Source organism: Aythya fuligula, chromosome 15, assembly GCF_009819795.1.
Source record: "Aythya fuligula isolate bAytFul2 chromosome 15, bAytFul2.pri, whole genome shotgun sequence".
Classification (NCBI taxonomy): Eukaryota; Metazoa; Chordata; class Aves; order Anseriformes; family Anatidae; genus Aythya; species Aythya fuligula.
This window is the reverse complement of record NC_045573.1, coordinates 14,839,156-14,860,508: the sequence shown is the minus strand read 5'-3', so window position 1 is coordinate 14,860,508 and position 21,353 is coordinate 14,839,156. Positions and strand designations below refer to the sequence as shown.

The window sequence follows — 21,353 nt, the reverse complement described above, 5'->3', positions numbered from 1 at the left end:
TATGGCATGCTATAGATTCATTACTTTTCCATCCTGGCTTGCATATTTAAATCCAGACATGACTTGAGAATAAGTTATTGCAGTCTAATAACTATAAAATACTAAATAGAAATAAAATCAATGTTGGCACAAACCTTAGAATGCAAAACACACATGCATGTGCACACACTATAAAATATGGTAGAATCCTGCTTACTCAGTAGATATGGATGTAAGAATCAAATAGAACTGAAGAAAAGTATAATATGCAGGAAGTGTGTGTGTGTGTGGGGGGGGATAAGCTCTATAATAGATGTCTGCAAATTGCTGTTTTCATAAGATCAAGATTTGTTTGTTTGTTTGTTTGTTTTTTCCCTTCAGGTAGAAGGAATCTCACTACTGCTATATGCCTGACCTGGGCAGATGAAAGGTTGTTTTTCTTTCTTTTCATTGTTCTTAGTCACAAGTGTCCTGGCTGCTAAATGCAAACATAAGAATTGCAGTGTTTCAGGAATCAAGTGAAAGGTTTTGCAAAACAAAACAAAACACAAACACAGCAACACAGCTAAATAAATCATCAACAAAAACGTCTCCACAATGTATTTTGTCTGGCTTTGTTTACTAAAGAATGTTCTGTATTAATTTTAACAAATTCTTGCACCTTACTAGAATGCAGAATATGCAAAAACATGCAATGAGCAAATGAGCAAAAAGTATGCTTAATGTGCCAGTCTAGATCCATACCCTGTCCTATTTACGCACTGTTGGGAATTCCAGATTCAGACAAGACAGAGTAACGGTTGGGGAGGGAGGGTGTAAATGGCAATTCCATTTCATGGAAGATTCTTATACTTCAAAACAAATTTTGTCTTTATTTAGAACAAAAGTGATTTTTTTTTTTTTAAACCCATCTGAGAAATGGAAACGTTGTGGTTTCCTCTAGAGCCACAGAACCACCATCACTTGAGCTCTCCAGCGGGGGATGCTGCCTGCCCGCTGCGTGTTCTGGGAGATCTAGGCAGAGGCCTGTACTGGAGGTGTGGAAGGCTTAGCTCCTTAAAAACCAACCTTTTAAGTGTCTTAGTAACTGAAAGAGAGGGGAATGAGCTTACAGAAAGCTCCTGGTATCTGTCAGGGTATTATCAAGTTGAACACTGCAGAATTTTCTGCTGTTTTTGATTTGTCAATTCTAGCAGCCACGTGTCTTTGTCGGCCTGCTCATAGCCAGCTCTAGGTGTGCAGCAATGCCTGTTTGGTTGCTTACTTGGTGACTGCAGGTTTCTGCCCTCTCTGTACCTTTGCTGATTTTGGCCAAAGTCCATGTTGTATGTTGCCTATTTTCAGTTTTGTTTGTACTGCTTGGTGTTTGGATACAGCAAGGTGTTTCCCTTCTGTGGTCTCTACTTCTTAATTGTTCCTGGGCTTTCAGGACTAGCCCACAATCTTCCTAAACTACAAATCGGAAGGCCCCCAGGCTACAAAGCAGAGGCAAGGCAAAGGCTGTATTTGAACTAGAGGGGCTTAGTTGCTACAAGATTTACTTCTTTATGTAGTGATGGACATTAGATACTAAAAGTGCCATTAGATAGTAGCAATGTCCATAGCTGACATTACAGTGTAACTAAGCCTGGGTAATATTTTTATTTATTTATTTATTTATTTTCAAAGCAAAATTATCTTCTTTCAATTGAAAATAATTATTGTTCTTAATGGCATGTACTGTTTGAGACATGTTAGGAATTTTTGTCTAAGTAGTAAGAGACAATCTTGTCTCAAAATATGGCTAACAGGCCAGAATTCAGGTCTCTACACAGAACTAGAAATCAAACAATTGATTTGATATACTTAAAAACTAGATAAGTAACCTAAACCAGAGAAGCATTACCTACCCTTCTAATTGCTGCTTACCCTCTCTCAGTAAGTGAGCTAATTGATGGTTTTGCTCTCTCCAAATTGATCTCAATGTTTCCGGTGGTTAGCAGAATAGAATAGCTTTTACATCATATAATACAGAAAATTGATTCATCTTATAAAATAATCCTAGGCTTGAAAATTTGCTAAACTTGAAGACTGCATAACTTAAAAGTAATTAATTTGTTTGGATCTTGATTTCACTAGACCAGACTGTGTTTAATCCAATATAACCATACAGAACCATGCTTTCCTGCTCTTTTAATTTTTCCCATTCTTATTTGCCCACATGGGGACCACAAACCTTGAGGAGCTTTGAGGAACTGCTTTCTGTGTGATACTTCCAGTTAAAAAGGAATAAACCAAGTAGTTGTTTTGCATCATAGCTGACTGGCTAAAAGGAAGTGGTGTTCAGTGAACACCACCACCTGGTACTGCTTTGGTAATGTGCATCCTCTTGCAGTTGTGGAACTTACCTTGCTGTTGTGGTTTTACTTTGCTTCTTGGTATATGCACGTAGTGTGATAGTTACATAGCAATAGTATATAATTTGGGGTTTTACGGTATTTTGAAACTTGTGATGAAATCCAAGGCTACAAAAATGCTTTGGTCGCTGTTCACATGGGCAGTTCCTGTTAAGGGCTGTGCCACTTCGTTGTGGACATTTCCTACTGTGTGTGGAGAAGCTCTGCAAAGTACTGATGGTTACGAGGTGAAAGCAAGTAGTTATCATCACAAAATTGATATCCCAGACAAACAAGCTATTAGGCCAAGCATTTCTGGGCTCACCAAACAGCCATGATTTCTAGCATCTTGTCTGATGCTTGATGTTGAATTCCTATCTCACAAGTTTATTTTTTTTCATTTCACATTTTTAATATTTTTTTCTGCTTTTTTCCCCCCTTAAATTCTTAAGCTGCTAAGCACTGCTCTTCACCTTTGCTTCCACCTGTATTATAGTGCTCCTAGCCTTGCACAGCCTTAGGTCCCAGTCTGAAGGGCAGCTGCCTCTGGCCAGGCAGCTGTTCCAGGGCCCAGAGGGACAGGGAATTAAGGGCTCCCTGGGTGTGAGGAAGGACTCTGGGGCCTTGGGAGCGCTGCTGAGGTGGGGCAAGAGGGGAAGCATCAGAGCAGGATACAGGGAGCTCACAATCCAATGGGGAGAGGGCTGGGCTGGTTATAATGTGATGCTGGCTGCTGCATAGAAAGAGAGTAGTTTCTGAAGAACAGCCTTCTGTCTTGTTTTACCAAAGAAATAAGATCAGGGAATAAACAATCCTAAAATAAATAAATAAATACTCTAGATAAATATTTTCAAATTTCAGCACAAACAACCACAACAAAAACAGTGCACTGTGTGTTAAGAGCTCCTGTAAGCTGGGAGTTCTGGTCTCAGGGTTGCGCCAGAAATTTTTTGGTAATTCTGATAAGACCAAACCAAGAAACTGCTAAAGAAAATTACTTTAATAATTTATGCTTCAACCAGTCTCATTAGGTGCACACTTGCCTAGAAAAATGAAAAAAATCAGATTTCTGGAAGTAAAAGTGAGGAAAGAAGTAATAATCTGCAGGCCACAATGACTTTGAGTAATTTTGCATATTTATCTCACTGCAAAATGTAATGAGGTAAGTTCTACAAAATCTGTTCAGGTGTAAAAGAAGCAAAGAATCGTTACGAACATTGGAAATGAAGTAAATGAGAAATAGTGAGTTAAATGACAATTTGCTTGAGGCTAGAACCACACTTTATTGAATACACAGGCTGTACCATCACACTGCGAGCTTTACTTACATGCAAATGAGAATGAAATGTACCTTTTGAATTGTGCACTTTAGTTATTATATTAACCATGTACATTACTACGTGATGTTGAAATTAGTTATGAATATAGTAATTTGTTTTATCCCATGCTACAATGAAAACATATAGATACAGATATATCTAGGTGAAAAGGTTTTCTCCCTGAATATAGAGCTATAGAAAGATAGGAGAGAAGTTGTAGATCGAACTCTTTGTCCTTGATGACTTTCAATTTGTGTTAAGATATGGCAGAAGATATGTACAACTGTATGGTGAAGAACAGGGGTTATTTTTTATTGTAAAAAGATATGTTATTAAGATCTTTCACATATATATATATATATAGCAAAAGATGTTGCCCTTTTGTAAACTGTGACCTGAAACTCTGTCAGCACGGTAGCTCATCACAGTTTTAAAGAAATGTTGGTATCAGTACTTCCATATATAAGGATTGTATGCAATATGTCATTAAAATTACTCCAGAATGTATAGATACAATAGAGACTTGAAGCTACAATTTCAAGCTTGTTATCATGGAGGTCATTGAAGAACATGACTTACAGTTTGCAAAATGAGCATGGGTGAGTGTGCACGCTCATTCCTGTACATAAGTTTAAATATTTCCTTCTACTTTTCTATTTTTAGGGCAGTAAGGCCATTACTATAGTCTCATTAAAAGGTGAAAGAAGTTGTTTAACTTTGCCAGCTGCACGTGATTTTTGCCAAAGTTGTTCATTTTCTTAAGAGAAAAGCAAAGAACATTTTAAATTTGACTTCCTTGTCCAAGGTAACCTGAGAGAGAAGAATATACTGTCCTAATGGATGTGCTTATATGACAATCTCTAGATGTCTTTCATTACAAAATTGTCAAGGTTTCTTTAGGAAAACTTTACAAATTCTTGGGGAAAAAAGGTTTCATTGAGGCAAGCTATAGCACTGTCACTAAAAATACATTGCTGATTAAGGTTTATTGACATTCCTTGTAATGAACAAGTAAAAGCACTGAATAATTATTGAATGCTAGACACTGCATCTCCTATAGTTAGTTAAGCTGTTTAGGAAAGGAGATTAAGGTACTATGCCCTTGCCTTCCCTACGTAGCTATTGGACTTGAATATTGTGCAAAATAAAACACTTTCCACTTAGGATGCCAATACTGTAAAGACTGAGAGAAACTTTTTGTCCCTTGCTTTTTCACTTGCTAGCTGTGGACAAACTGGGATATAAGTTAAATATTTTCAAGGTCTACAAGATATATTTCCCCATGGAGGAAGAGAGTTTTGACTCTTTTAAATAAGCCCTTCCAAGGACTGTTCCAAAGTTGTTTCAGAGTTCATATATTCATATGTGTATATGAATATAAATGCATAATTTGTAAATCATGCCTTTACAAAGCCTATATTTTGGGGACTAACAGACCAGCATACATTGAGCTATATTCAGCTGCAGTGCAACAAGCCTGTTAAGAAGACTGGCATCTGTGTTTTGAACTTAGGAAACTGCTGAATCTGTGCTGGTGGGAGGGGAAGTTCCTGAAGTGCTGCTCTGCCCCATGGCTTGCTGGGAGAGAGCTTGGCAGGACTCCTCGAATATGCTAGTTGAGCCCAACATGCCCTGCAGATGCAGGGTTCCTGTGAAGCACTGCAATTGCATGCTATGCAACCCAGTGAGCTTCCCCAGCAGAGTGGAGGAGAGGCAACAGAGGGGTCACCGACACTGGTAATTTGCGCCGTCTTCATCAGGCTGAAGGTTTTCCCAAGGAGAAGGTAGGTAAAGTTCATGTACTGCAGAGCAAGTCTCAGAGGCAGGACTTTAGGAATCATAGAAAAGTTCATGATTTGCAGAAGTCTACAGTATTACCACATTGAACAGAGGCATGAACAAAATGGAATATCTTAATTTAGCTTTGGAGGATAAATATCACCAAAGTTATGATTAGGTAATTCACTTTGTTCTCATGGTGGATTTTGTTCCATAGTACTGTGTTTGGCACTGTGATTTATCTTGGTATTTTTACTTTTAAATTAATGTTAAAGGTTGAGCTACTATTAATTGATAACATTTAAATAATGCAGACAATAATAGAAAACATTACTTATTGTACTTGCATTAGTGCCTCTTACTGACATAATGACAACTAAGTTGTTGCGGCTGAGTATGTAATAGCACTTAGGTACAAGCAGAAGAAGTGTTTACAGTGCCATGCCACATCCCTCTAGTACTCTGAACTGAAGAGAGTCGTTTGGATACCTGTGATCGTTTTTGTAAGTGCAGGGAACTGGAGTTACTCTTCAACTGGTAGCCACAAGACTTTGACCTTTGTTTAAATTTCTAACTTTAAAATAACTCATCTCAGAAGAGTTTCTCTGCAATTTTGCTGCTGTAAGAGCTTTGGCATGTAAGATTTACAGAATCTTACAAAAATCAGAAATAAATAGGGATTTTTGCATGTTGTACCAGTATCAAAAGCTTTGAGAAATGATTGGTTTGTGGCACCAAACATTCTGCCTGTTTGTACAACCTCCCATTCTACTGAACAACGCTACATGAACTGAAAAAAAAGATAGTAAAAAAATGTTCCTTTTGACATGATTGGTCTTAAAGCTCATTAAAATCTACCTACAATAGAATTGTTTGCATAGATTGGATAATGAACTGTGAGTCCTAATGCAGAGTACAGGTCATGCTCATGCGAGAAAAGTGAGACCACTCCTAGACATCCTCTATGGGACTAATTCAAAACCATTCAAAAAGCAAAACAAAACAAAAACCACTTTGGTTATTGGTGCTATTTATAAATGTTAGGGTGTGAAGCTCTCTCTAAACGTCATGAAGGCATAATTCCTGCCTTTGATATGCTGTAGGAAAAGAACATCACCTGAGGAATCTGCTGTTTGATAAATTAGTGTAGTAAAGGCAACTTCTGCTCCACTGAAGAAATTTATTACAAAACAAACTGATAAATGTGACAAAGGGTACAATATTTGTGTTTTGATTTGTGATTTTTTTTTTTTCTGCAAGCACAGAGCTTAACATTGCATGTCATGTACAAAACAGAAAGGGTAATTTAAAAGACATTAATGACATTTAAATGCCTACTTCCTACTGAATATCATGGTGGATTCTAGTGATTAATTTGCATCTTCCATATATATCCTTGCAATTCTCTGAGTAGCACAGATATGTTTCATAAATAATGAAGTCATCCACCAACATTCCAAGCTTTATGTAGAGTGATACACGAAAACTGACTTTTTAAAAAAAAAATCAAAAAAATAATTAAAAAAAGGTTTTATTTACAAGAATATATGTATAACATAACTATATAGGCATGGACTATACTTGGTAACCAGGTAAACCAACAAAAAATAAATAATAATAATAAAAAAATATATATCTTGACCAACCAGATTAAGCTGCTGCAGGATACTTTCAATTAAATCTTATTTAAAACCAAGTGTTGAATGCTAACTGCAGTTAATAAAAACTCCTATTTCCAGATTAATAAAACAAGTTTTAAAGATAAAGTTGCTGACAATTGATTTATTGGGTTGATGGTGCAGAATGTCATAATATGTTCTGGATAATTTCAAATAAATTAACCTATTTTCTGTTTCTATATCCTTTCGCTATATATCACTATAACAAGTAATTTTGTTGTTATTAAAAAGAGTAAGTCCAAGAAAGTGGACAGACAAAAGTTTCGATATCTGTCAATTCATTGGCTTCCTGCTAACCTGGCAATATTTTGTTTCTCAAACCAGTTTTCTTCTATAATGGCCTCTTCAGCTAATAATGTGTACCTGTCAGATAAAAGCCGTGTGGGTGGTGTTGTTCTGTGTGGTGTTGTTATTTGTTTGTTAGTTTATTATTTGTCAAGCATGGGCGGTTGAGTGAACTTATTTCTATCAATATGCAAGTACAGGTAACCTTCCAGATATTTACTGATAACTCATAGGCAATGTCTACAATAGTAATTTGTAACATAACTAGCTTGAGTAATTGTCTGAAAACCTGTGACTGTCTCCAGTGATATCCTTATTTTCAGTCGTGTATCCTATATTCTTCCTTGAAATGTCTTTCTGAGACATTAAGACATATGCACTTAGAATATATAATTGGCACTTTAACAGGTGTAGCCTTGTGTATAAAAGGAGCATAGATAAAGTTTCTCATGGGGTTCTTTAACATATGTGTGCAGAAGTCAGTTTTGAGGTTTCTACCATGTGAGATTTTTTCTAGAACGGGACTTGAAAAAAATACTTTCTTAGAGACTTTATATTAAAGTATTTATATTATTAGTTTATATTAAATTATACTACAAAGCAGTTTCCAGCTGGAAGGCACAAATGCCTTAGCATTCAAGGCATAGTCACATACTGTAGATGCGAAGTAGACACAAGCCAGGTTTTATTTGCAGCATACTTTGGGAGTATAACTATTACAAACAAAACCACCAAAACAAGCTAGGTTTCCCAGGTAACTGTTGGTCAAGTGTTATATATAATTTTGCTGAAAAAAATGTGTTTCAGCCCAAAGACAGGAAAAGATGAAAACTGGTCTTTGGGGATTCTCAATTGATTAACAGAGCCATTCTGCACAAAGAAATAATTGTCTACAAACTGTTTCAATACAGCAGTGCTTTTTAAAGTGTTTCTATTTTATTTTTGAAGATTTTCTATTTTTTTTTGTCTCAGTAAAATTCTCCCCTTTGGAATATTTTGCTAATTTGAGGGTAAGATGAAATGGAAGTGAAGAAGCATAATTTTTTTAATGGAAGATGAGATAGTTCCCATTTGCATTTACAGCTTTACAAAGATTGCAGCATGAGGCTCTCTCCCCCCCCCCCCCCCCCTTTTTTTTGATGAAAATGCTTAATCTGAGCTCAATGGGCCATAATAATTGCCTGTTTCTTCCAACAGAAATAAACCCTCTTGTCTGTGACACTTGAAACCTTAACTGTGCTTAGTATTATGCACAGAGCTGTAGACATTTCTTCACCAAGATATATTTATAACAGCAGCACTAGTCGGTATACAATACCAAGCCAAGGGCATTTGAGAATAAATCAGTCCCTCTAGCTACTGCTGTAGCACAGTAACTGATGGTTGCAATAAAACCCTGTGAAATTAAAATTCTGTGCATGCAAAGGCACATACCTAGCCAAGAGAAACCCAGAGCTCTGTGTTCTGGAAAAATTTGCATATGCCTAGACACATACACTTTTTACCCATTTGTATTAGAAACAGTGTGTACAAAAAGGCTACGGCTTATAGTTTTTAGCACTGCAGCAGCTTGTCAGACTCTTCAACATTTGGGGGGCTTCAGGAGTCAAAGAAAATGTAAGCTCCTCATGGAAGAGGACGATGGCTCCAGTTCCTCCTGGAAAAAGAAATAGTGGTGTTTGAAAGCTTCTTGTTGGTGTTGTAAGTCACTACCAAAGGCTCCAAAAACCTCACTTCCAGTTTAAATTATCCTATGTGTTTATGCATTTACTAGTATTTTATATTACTGCATCTGAGTACCTCAGGCACTACTTCATGGAACTATGAGCTCTGGAGATAGACATTGTGTCTGGAGATAGACATCATTTGTGTTTTGGGTTTTCACATGAAGTACTGAGAAGCCATTTTAAATTAATACGCAACATATTTATACATTTATGCACAAGTCCATACTATCTCCAAATGAAAGCTCTTTGGAGAAAGTGTGGTTCTCTGGAAACCTTATTTCTTCTAAATTTGGTAGGGCAATAAAATGATAAAAAAATCCAGCTAACGTGTAATAAAACAATGCAAAGTGATTGTTTCTACATGAAAAACACCAGATGGCAGTGTGTGGTGTATTTCCTTGTGTAGCACAGCATTTTGTAAAGTACATCAAGAAAAGAAAACTGGCATTTATTTTTTAAGAGAAGACTTCTACAGTCAGATGAGCATCTAATGAGAGAAAACACTGATAGATGGATTTTGTAAATAATATGAAATAATATGAATGTCTGTCTCAGTATCCAGTGAAATATAACTAGTGATTAATCTGTGGCTTTTTCCGTTATTTAATTTATGTATGTATGAGAAGAAATATGCAACCTTAAAGCTGATAAATAAGCAATTACTAATTATGCAGCTACATTGTGGTAAAACCACTGACTGGGATCAGCACCAAGTCTCACATAAGACTCTCATGCTCCACAGTTCATATATAGGTAATGACTTTAAACTATCCTTTCTTAATGAAAGCAGCCATATTTTTGAAATGTAGGTAATTACATTTTCATTGTTTGGTTTGAGGTGGAGGAAGAAAGACAAAAATGTGGTAGGGCCTTTCCTGGAACTACTCTTAGAGTAGGCCTCTTGTGCTGCACTAAAACCACAGCTATGTAATTCTAGTGTGACTGGTCACTGGGATCAGGATGGCTTTATTATACACTTTGTCAGAAATTGAGCTAAATCCGTTTACCATAAATGTTTGTTTATGGTAAAATATCTAAAATATAAAAGATTTCAGATGTTCACTAGTTATTTTTCAGTCCCTGGAACTGTGTTCCATTTCAAATGATCTCAATCCTGAAAGTATTCTGAATTTTAGTTAAACAGTTATAAATGCAAAACAAGTGTATTGGAATGTTGCACTGTAACAAAAAATATTTTTATTTCTGATTATATTATAGGAGGTGTCTTTCTATAAATAACCCAATCACCTTCACTCTTTTTGACCCCAAACTTAAATCCTGTCTTTGCAATAACATTAAAAAACAAACAAACAAAAAACATGGAAGCAAAAGTAACTCCACAGCTTGACTGTTGGTATTGCTCAGCAACTGGAGCGCTACTGTTGCTCTCTTCATCTGGCCATTGCATCCACAGAGGTGGCCTGTTTCAAGTTCTTCTAGGGGTTTACGCTCTACTATGTGTGGTGGTTTAAGTGTTGGTAGTGTTTTTGTATATGGTGACAACCACTAATTAAATTGATGTGTGGCATTATATTAACAGTAACAATTATAAGATTTGATTTGGACAGGCTGTCATGATCATCTGTCTATACATATAAATGTATGTTTGCATCTGATGTCCTGGAAGTGCCTGAAACCACACAGGGAAACCTTCCCAACTACATGCAGTGATGCAGTGGTCCAGTAATGTCTGGTTTTGCATGTTCTTATGAGGAATGGATGACTGATAAACACATTAAAAGAGATCTCAATTCTAAAAACATTCTATTCACGTCCATGGACTCAAAAGAGAATCACACCAGGTTGCAGATGATTTCCAAAAGGTCATTTTTGTTTAAAATGCAGGTGCCTAACAGCATGAGTGTTTTTGTAAGATAACAGTCTTATAAAACGTTCTTGAACTATTCAAGGTATTTAAAAGTTTTTCCTTGATGAAATCCTTTAAAGAGAATCAATATTTTGGGCATTCTTCCACTAAACTGTAGTATGTGAGAACTTGACATAGTGACACTCAACATATTGACCAGTTCTTCATGCAGTTTTGAAGTAAATGAAATAAATAGTTCATTGTGTATGGTACAATTCAGAGATACAATGAAGTAAATTTAAGATTGAGAGGCTATGTATTTAAAATTGCAGGATGTACTCAAGATTTATTGAAAGGTCTCTTGATCATTAATTAAATATGTTATGGCTTTCAGTTCTTTTGGTTTATCTGTACAGGTTTCCATATTGTAAATGCATTATTTATGTTTTCCCTGAAGTGCTCTGTACTGCCAGGATGTTTCTCTTAACCTGGCACTCAGGGTGGGCGGGAGATGCAAATGTGGCACTGGTTAGTTGCACAGAAATCTGCTTGTGCCCAAACGTGCCTTTCCCAGGTATATCAGGTCTATTTTAATAAACTTGCATTGATAAATACATAGACAGGTAGACAGATAGATAGATGGCATCATTGTAAACCAGGATTATTATTTTTTTTTCATTAAGGTAAGCTTGGTTTGTTTCATTTTTTTTCTTATTTCATCCCAATAATGCATTATAATTTAGCCTTGCTGCTTTTGTTCTGGAAGGTTTACAGTATGAAGGCTGTGTAACAAGGAAGCTGTCTGTATGGAAGTTCACACTCTGAACAGGCCATCACTGAAATATATTCTGTAATGGATGAAATGGTATGGAATTGATCATTTGCTGAAATTTGAGCAAAGGAAATTGCCACCATCTGTGTCTCCCGCATATCACCTCCATCTCTTTTAGAAAGCAGAACACCATGCATGTGGTGATACCACAGAACCACAGAACACCATGGATGAATCAAAATATATTTTAAAATACAACTCTCACATTCCGACAAAAGCTCTTTAAAAATAATAATAAAGGATATTTTTGTTCTATTTGTTTTCCTGGCAAATGTGGTGTAGCAGTTGGATGCAGTCTCCCTTTCCTGACTTATTCATATTTGATCTTATTCAGTCTTCCCTGCCTCTTTATTGTATTCTCCCACTGTTCCTAAATAGTTCATTTCAGTCCTAAATAATACTTCCTGTTCTGGTCTCTGTGGTGTCAGATATTAGTCACTTTGATGTTTAAAGATTCAATCATTCATAACAACAGCAGTAGATAGACTTATAGCTGATTAATTAAAACTGTTGTCTGCTTAAATAGCCAATAACTAATTCTTACTCCACTGTACAGAGGTTTGATATGCAGTTTTTATTTTTCACAAATGTTGCCTTTCTTCCATTTCACAAATTCCGCCTCTCCCCCCCCCAAAAAAAATAAAAAAATCAAATGTTATTGGAAGCTTGTATGTTTATATTATTAGTGTACATGAAAGCAGCTCTCAGTGTCAGACTGGCTATCTATCAGTCCAAGATACCGTCTTTAGCTGTGCATTCCAGTGGATGAGGAGAACAAAGCAAGCTCCTCCAGAATTTTCTTCCAGCCTCCAGGATTTGCAGTTCAGAAACTGTGTGTGTCAAAGGTGTTATGTGTGTGTCGAATAAGCTTCTGTAAGGTTTTCTTTAATATAGATACATGTATTTTGTATCTACAGCACCTGCCTCTTTATTTCCACATCGTATGAAGAATATATACATATATTTTTTTATGAACTTGACACCTAGGATTTTCATTTGTTGCCATGTATTTATCTTTTTTAATAGTTTTATTTTTTGGAAGAGAAAAGGAATCAGACATTCTAGTTTTTCATCTCCATTTTGTTTACTTTTTTATAGACACCTACTCCCAGGCATCTCTTTTCCAGGCTGAAGTGTTCTCCTCTTCCTGCTTGTCTCTGTCTAGAAAAATTTCCTTACTTTTAATCACCTTTGTCACCTTTCTGTCTGAAGACAGAATCCTGCAAATTTATGCAACTCATGTGATGTCAGAGCCAAGTATTATAAAATATTTTAAAATAAAATATATTTGAAATATTATAAAGACAAATCATTCTGGATCTTGTTCTATTCCTGAAGTGTGGCTTATGTGCTTATGTTTGGCAGATGACTTTAAACAAGTCACTGCACCAAGCCTGACTGAATTTAAAAAGCATTTGGACTGTGCACTTAGTCACATGGTCTAAACTTTTAGGTAGACCTGTGCGGTGCCAGGAGTTGCACATCATGATCCTCATGGGTCCCTTCAAACTCCGGATATTCTATGATTTCATTGTGTGTCCATTTCTGTCTATGAAAATAAAAGAAGTGGTTTCTGTCTTGTGTTACAACTGCTCAGGACAAAGCTGAATCAGATAATTGTAGTGTTATGTTAACCCAAGCAGTCAAACAAGAGTGCAGCTGTAGAAGGCTTTGATTTTAAACTTGTTTTAATGATCATAAAAGTATGACTATTCACATTTCAACTAGTTGAAGAGATTTGTTTGTGTGAACATAGGAGTTAAAAATCTCTGATGTGGAGGCATACACAGAGAAAAAAAAAACATAAACAGTAACAGTAAAAACAAAAAGCAAACCTCCCAAAGTCATTTCAAACTTGTTTGTATGCTTATTTCAGTTTTTTCTTATAACATGAATAGATGCATCTAGAGCAGATTCAGGTCTAAAATTAATTCTTGAGACTTAATGTAAGCACATTTATAATGCAATCTAATATAATTTTAAAGTAATTTATAAAGGGTGTGAATGAATGAACTTTGAAAAATGGGATCATTAGTCTGCAGGACACTTTAGCTGTACTTAATTTTATTCTTTAGGGAAAGATTGTAAATAGACCTATGCTGATTTCCTTTACCTCTTTTTCCCCTTCTAGAGTACTATAGGAAACATACCAAAAGCACATTTGTTCCTGTTACATTTGTGGTTTGGTACAGGGACTTCATTGAAATACTTCTGCTATATAGAGAGAAAGTTTACCTTGTAATTTATTTACCAGGACTCATTTTTCTGTGTTGAAAAAAGTAGCTGGCAGTTTTATTCTTTTGTAAGTAACTTTACTTTGCCTGAGAAATCCCCCTTTTTGCCATCATGACAGTATAAAAAATGTCTCACACAAATGGGTGGAGTTTCATGTTTTAACTTCTGTAACTGAAAAGTTGTAGAAAGTGTACTCTGAACATCTGAAACTATCCAGAGAAAAAATCAGCATCTAATTTCTTGTTTTGTGAATTATGTTTGCTGTGTGTATTATTAACAGAAATGACAGCGATTACATTTCCAAAGTTTATGACAGTAACAATGATTAATGTATTCCAAAATGATTTTAACAGCAACAAACAAACAAACAAAAACCTCTCACCAGATAGGCAGCTCAACAACTGAATGCCTTTTTGAGCAAGCCTCTTGAAGTTTTGCCCAAGAGGTTGCCATGGCAGGTTGCTTTAGAAGTCAGGGAGCTGGGAAGAAAGCTAGGAACTGGCTACTTCAGTGCTGCCGAAGTGCTCTTTTCTAGAGGAGCGTCTTCCTTTTGGTAGAGTGGTCACCTCACAAACTGATGCCTCGTATCTGATGTTAATTGGTAGCGAGGTCTTGCTCAGCAACCGACTCTCCCACTCTGAGAGTGTTTCTTGTAGACGTAGCAGCACATGAAGACGGCAGCGTTGGAATCAAATCTTCTTCAGCTGTTTTTGTACTAGATTAGAACTAGATGTTGTCACAGGAGTTCATTTAATCTGTTCTTGAAATTGTTATATCTTTATATCTTAAAGTGTGCTGTGAACATGTAACAATATCTTAGTAGGGGGATACTCAGAAATATAACAAAGACTTAATATAAAATATAGGAAAAAAAGGAAAGCTTCTCCCTGAGCTGAACTCTCAATGAGACCTTTAAAAGTATTAATGTACTTAAGCTTCAAAAACATTTGTATTTCAGACTTGTGGTGGGTTCTGGTGTTAATTTACTTTTAACCTTTGTAAATTAAAATAGCAAGTGAAAAAAATAATGCCTTTTCTGCGGTGATGATTCTATCCAGATCCACAATTATATATTGTGTTAAGAGTCATGTCTGTGTTTCTAGCATTTATTCATGTCAGCTGTGTAGACCCAGCAGCTTTGTTGCTGCAAGAATACTATGCTTTCAAAGTTGTTTATCTTCTTTCCTCTTTTAGAGTTCAAAGCAACAGATGAGTTGTGAAAAAGACCAACAAAGGGTAAGTGCAGTGATTTCCAAAATGTTCTTTTAATTTAAAACATTAAGCAGAATCTAGTTTCTGCTGTTGACCATGAGATGGACTGCTTCTTTATTATTATAATTTAAGAGATGAACATAGTTACTCAGCTTATTTCTTGCCTATTGGTGAATATTGTAAATTTCTCAATACAAAAGTGTTACAATAGATACAGGGTGTTCTTCAATAGTTTAATTAGACTAGGTAGTAAATAGATCTAAAGGTCAACATATTCCACAGACTTCCTCCACTACAAGACTGTTCCAAACAAGTAGACTCTGTCCTTTGGCTTGTTTAAGTAGTGCTTTCCGATAGAAATTAATTCTAAGAATATGAGGGAACTGGAGTATCTCAGTGTGTGTATTGGTTGCATATAAGCTGTAAACTAGATGGAGTTCCTGAATCCATCTTGTGGATCTTTGCTTTTCCCCCGTTCCTAAATCACAGTGACTGTTCTAAGGAGGTTTCAGACCCTGCTCCATTTAAATTCCAAATATGTTATGTATCTCTACAGATTAGTATACTTGTGCAACTGATTGATTCTAATGTTTGTTTGGAAAGACACAAAAGTTTTTTGGAGGGAAAAAAAAAAAAAAGCTTTTGTGTAATCTAGGAATTGCTTAGTTGGGTCATCATTGCTTAGTTGAACTATATTTATATGATGGGTATTTTCTTGAAATCCCATGTTCAATTTGAGGGGGAGTAGCAGGCCTGAAGGAAGTATACTTTAAGTGTTTATGTTTTAAAAAAAATATTTTTGAAAAGAGAAATGGTATTTTTTCTTGTTTTCAATTTACTAAGCACCAGCAATGCCTTCATGACCTACAAGTATAATGAGTGTACTCTAGTTCACGATATTCATTTCGTCAATATATGTAAATGCTTCACCTGGTCTTCACCATATTTGCAATATGATTTTTGGTAAGCAAGTTATGCAAGAATAATTCATCACATACTGTTCTTGATTTCTTTCTTGCTAATCTGTGACTGAATTGCTATTGTAGTGAAGCTGGACTGAGGAGGCTTTGTTTTATCAATAGTCATGTCTCAACAGAGCAGCTGTTAAAATAAAGATATTGCTGTAGTACCTGAAGGACAGTCTTTTCTTGAAGTAGGGGTGCCACAGGAACAAAGAATGTTTTAATTTGTTTTTATTAAGTTTTCTTCTTTCAATGAAGAAGAAAAGCACTTGGAAATATAATGGGAGAAGTCCTCCAACTCTTTGTTCAAGTAAATATGTGCTTTTTCTAATTAATGAATAATGAGATGCAGTAAGAGTTTAATGTATCTGTCTATTCCAGTATTACACATTACTAACAATCTGCTCAGTGCTTACTTAAAATGTCTTTATGTTGTATCAAAATGTGCCTCTTCATGACACGTGAAGAATTTAGGAAAAAATACATTGCTAACCTACTAAGATTAGGTACATCTCCTTCCACTGCATCTGTGATGTTACTTTTACATGAAATACAGTTATTAGTGTAGAAGACACCAACTCTTGCTGAAGCTGGAAAGCGGTGAAAGCAGCACACCACCCCACAGAGCCAGGGGTTGTGGCCGCAGCATAAAAAGCATAGCCTCCGAGAGGCCTCACACAATGGTGGGAGCAGCAATTACAGGGCCAAGCATGGTAGAGCCATTCCTTTCACTGCATGGTTTTCAGACACCCAAACTTTGCCCAGAATCAGCCTAGTTCACAGCAGCTCATCTACAAAAGGTCCCAGTGAAATTTCAGTATGCTGTGTGGGCAGGGCCTGTGTTGGTGATAGTTCAGTGCTGGCACCTTGGCCCTTCTTCAGTCATGCTAAGAGCCCTCTGGTGCCAGGTTCTGTGTATTTGGCACTCTTGAGCTGTCACTTGACCATTCTCTCACTTCAAGGCTTGTTTCCCAAGTAGGCAGTGCTATCAAAGAAACGTTAAGGAAATGTGTAATTGTCTGAGTTAGATTTTTCAGACCCGCAGCATTTTCTTTTGGCATTTGTGACCTGGGGTTTGTGGGTGAGAGGCAGTCTCTTCACAACAAAATACCGTTTGAGTCTGACTGAAAGAATTGGAATATAACAAGAGAACAGGGTTAAAACAACAAAAGGCCAACATCTGTGTTTGTAAACTGAGGTAAAACTAGATTACCTTGATATCTTGCACCTCCTTCCTTGCTACATCAAGGATGACAGTGTCTCTGACACTCTCCTTTTGTGGCTTCCAGGTCATTCCTAAGTCCACAGAAGAAGGTCCAAAAGGAAGGCACTTTAGGAAAGTGTTGGCTAAAGCAAAACAGTGCAAATAAATAATTAGATATTGTGTGGTTATAGAGAGAAATATCCAAGTGTTACCATAATCATTTACTCACATAATGTTTCTCACCTCTTATTTGTTTTACTGACTTGTAAAGGCAAAGCAGAGACTCACTGTTCTGGAATAAAGCATTTAACATAACGAAACAGTTACTCGTATTGGAGTCTCTCACCATTTTATATTATATTGGCAGTGAATGGCAATTCTGATAATTAAGCAAGTATGTTACTTTAACCCTTTTTGTTTCAAGCTTTGAAAATAACATAGACCATAAGCAGGTAACTTACTTACATTGCCAACCTGCCACTATTCCCAGCTAGGCTTTAAGGTTTATATCTGAATGGCTTAAATGAGAATTTATAAAATCTGTACATTGGCAGCAGTGGAAAGCTATAGGAATTTTATCAATAACACAGCTGGGGTTTTTTGTTTGTTCATTTTTGCTTTTTTTTTTTTTTTTTTTCCCAATTTGGATATATAACGTGCTGACTTTGGCATATCTTCATCTGATTTAAAACAAAATTTGAAAAAGCATTTCTGCCATTTTTGAAGATTTCCCTTCCTTGGAAATGATTTGATTTACTGTGTAATGCCTTCAATGTTCATAAATCTTTTTTATATCATTCTGTAATTTCTTTTCTTTTTGCTTTCTCTTCTGGCTTCATTTAAATCAAGTTGTACTAAAAACTAATAAATGTGTCTCTAAAGGGAATTTGGCCCCTCAGTATCATTCTCTCCAACTCCCCTGCTGTTTATCAATATGACTTTTAAAGAAAGTAATGATACTGTTCAGTCCGCCTGGTTCTGTTTTCTGTTCTCCAATCCTGATTTATAAATCCCTTCTTTGACAGATATACCCTATTCTCTTCTCTGACTCTTCCCTACTGCCACTTACTTTTTTATGAGTTGCTCTGTGGAGCTTAATGTAATTGTCATTCTGATGCATTATAAATGACCTCTAAAGACACACACCTCACATCTTGCTCAAAATAATTTAAAAATGCTTTTGTTGTCATAACTAGGGCTAAACCAGGCTTTTTGAAACATGAACAATAGATCTTATTCAAGGCTGTGAAGAGAACTAGGATGCCAGCCTTAGGTGGAAATAAGCCGTAGTTCATAAAGGTGCAAAAAAGCATAGTGACAGCTTCCAGAAATCTATCTACCGCTTTTACTGAACCTTCTGTATTGTTTTGACTATAACTTGGGATTATAATTTTTATTATAATATAAGGACATTGTTTAAATTTATAGACTAATTTAAACCTTGCTGAGTTTTACCCAACCTTCCTTTCAACTATGAAATTATTTTTCATTATGAACTTAATATAATTGTTTAAATTGAACTTCTGTATCTGTATTTGCATGCATGATTTTGGTATATAAAGTAATGCATTTGGTCCTTCTGCAGCAATACTTCATGAACACTCTGCGGTGGGCATAGAACACGTTTAAGCTCTAATGTTAAGGGGGTTTATAAATGTTCATGTGAATACTAATGAGGTCTAATGGTAAATGGTGTGATTAACTTCCCTGATCTGAAATTTTAAGTGACCTAGTTGTTGCTCTAATTAACAGCTTCTTCCACATACACTTATTATCAGGATGCATTATATGCTGCCTGAGTTCCTTCTCTGCTCTGGAATATGTGAAGGACAGGACCCTACTACTACTACTCTCATTTTCAAGGAGATAAAAGGAATTTTTGTCTTGTCTTTAATGCCAGAAAGGAAATAAGCTGTGACATGTAGCCAAAAATGTTTTAAGTATTAAATTAAATTTGCCAGGTAGATGGAAAGAGGGAAAACAAAAGAAAATCCATTTATGGACTTATGGCTTAAATAACCATAATCCTACAATGATGAGCTTTCTTTTTGTCTTCATTCAGTGCCTTAATTCATCTTTCTTTTTCAAGAACTTTGCAAAGAAACTTTTTGAAGCTCATCATTGTGGTATTAACATTCTTTGATGATATTTGTGTATAATATTCCTCTGATTTACTAAGGAAGGTAAACCGTGAGTCAGTGACAGATGCTGATTTTTTAATCGGTTTGAGCTGAGGGGAAACAAAACAACTGGAGAAGACAAGAGGATCAGGTTGGAAATGATTTGTGAAGGAGACGTTATTTTTGAGCACTTACTGAAATAATTTTCTATGGTGACAGCAAAGCAAAAGTTATGTGGTGGTTAGCAAAAGTACCAGTGTTTTTGACCTCTACCTTATCCCATACTGAATCAGTGAAAAGAGCAGGTATTTAAACCTGTTCTATGAGTCAATGCTGTCTTGTCTTGTTACCAGAAAGTGATGGAGTAATTTATAGCATTTCTGCAAAATGGGCAGCTAGTTCTGATCATTAATGACAATCTTGCTTATTTTCTTTTCCTTCTAATAATCTCTTGATTGCATTCACAAACAATGTGTGTACATTTTACCTGGAAGAGTAATCTGGAACTACCCAATCTTATACATTTATTTTTTAAAGGGAAAACGGCTAAAAGAGGAAAAGCTGGAATATGCTAGAATAGAGGTGGATTAATCTGATGCGTGTTAATTAGTCATCCTTTTGTTAAAATTTACATAGCTCATTCTGCATCAGACATGCAAGTCAAGTGACTCAAAATTGATCCTTTAACTTCTACAGAGATTCGTGTAGTGAGCTATATATGTCATCATCTGTGTAGGTGTATGGTAAAATACAGGTAGGTGAGATTAGTAAGTCATTTTATTTCTGGTTCCTGGTCTGTATTACACATTGACATAGTATTCGAGTAGTCTTACTCACAATCTTATGGCCTGCATTCCCTGTAGTTCCATAAAGAGTAACATGAGATATTTTAGGTACAAAAAAAAAAAAAAAAAAATAAAGATCTAAAGAAGTATAAAGAAGAATAAAAGGTTTTTAAATTGTCCACCAAACTTTTTTTTTTTTTTTTGGGGGGGGTGGGGAGAGAGGAGAGTTGATTGTAGGGGTGTGATCTCATTTAAATTTTCATCTAATTTGGAATTATTGCAGGCAGAAAAAGGTTCACTGAGATAAAATGCAATTTCAGTCATATTTGCTAATGTAGCACAACTACTTGCTGGTGTTTTTTGTTACACTTTTCTAGGAGCTTTCCCCAAAATAGTAGCTTCCTTAAGATAAGACAGAACTCCAGTTTGTTGTTTGATAACCATGGTCACTATCAAAAAATAAGAATGACTGAGTACTGAAGTCATGATTCAAGTACTGAAAATGATTCCTGTTTAAAGTGACATACCCTTTCACTGAGCTGTTATCCTCTTAAAATACTAACTGCTAATAATATGGTCCTTTGATCATGAGAATAAAGAACATTTGCAGCACTTTGCTTTGAAACATAATGATGGATAAAGTCAACTCAGGTGTGTGTGTGTTTTTTTTTCTGTTTTTTTTTTTTTTTTTTAACTTCTTTAAGAAATAGTAAAAAAAAAAAAGCTTTTAATTATCTCTCTTGTCTCTGCTATTGATGGAATGCCATTTAGAAAACCTGTGGTTCCTTTTCTGCTGTTGTTTTGATGTCTGATGAGCTTAAGATAAAGTATTTACATATTCCAAAGGACTCGAGCTTCATCAATTTTATTAAGAGATTGAGAGATTTGCCTATCAGAACTACCTAAGTTTTCTTGCAAGAATTGTTGAAATACATCAGCAGTCAAAATATGTCCTGTAAACCACTTGGCTTAATGACTGTAATATGTCAATACTGTATAGTTCAGAGCTCCATGATTAGTATGTATTTGTAGGGTATCATAATTAAGAGTTAA

General features: G+C 35.8%; 1 protein-coding gene and 1 long non-coding RNA gene across 4 annotated transcripts in view; one reads left to right on the top strand and one right to left on the bottom strand.

Moving 5' to 3' along the window:
• The window catches only part of RBFOX1 (RNA binding fox-1 homolog 1), a 681,896-nt gene that overhangs the window by 251,898 nt on the left and 408,645 nt on the right, over positions 1–21,353 (top strand). For 2 of the 3 annotated variants that reach the window (XM_032197969.1, XM_032197973.1), the window contains exon 3: positions 15,212–15,253. The exons of the other annotated variant lie outside the window; for it this stretch is intronic. In XM_032197969.1, coding sequence (XP_032053860.1) covers positions 15,212–15,253 — 42 coding nt within the window. The remainder of the gene's footprint in view (positions 1–15,211; positions 15,254–21,353) is intronic. 3 annotated transcript variants of the gene reach the window in all.
• LOC116495488 overlaps positions 6,971–21,353 on the bottom strand; it is a 34,543-nt gene continuing 20,160 nt past the window's right edge. The window contains exons 2-3 of the long non-coding RNA XR_004253945.1: positions 17,405–17,538; positions 6,971–9,073 (exon numbers count right to left, since the gene is read on the bottom strand). This is a non-coding gene — a long non-coding RNA (uncharacterized LOC116495488). The remainder of the gene's footprint in view (positions 9,074–17,404; positions 17,539–21,353) is intronic.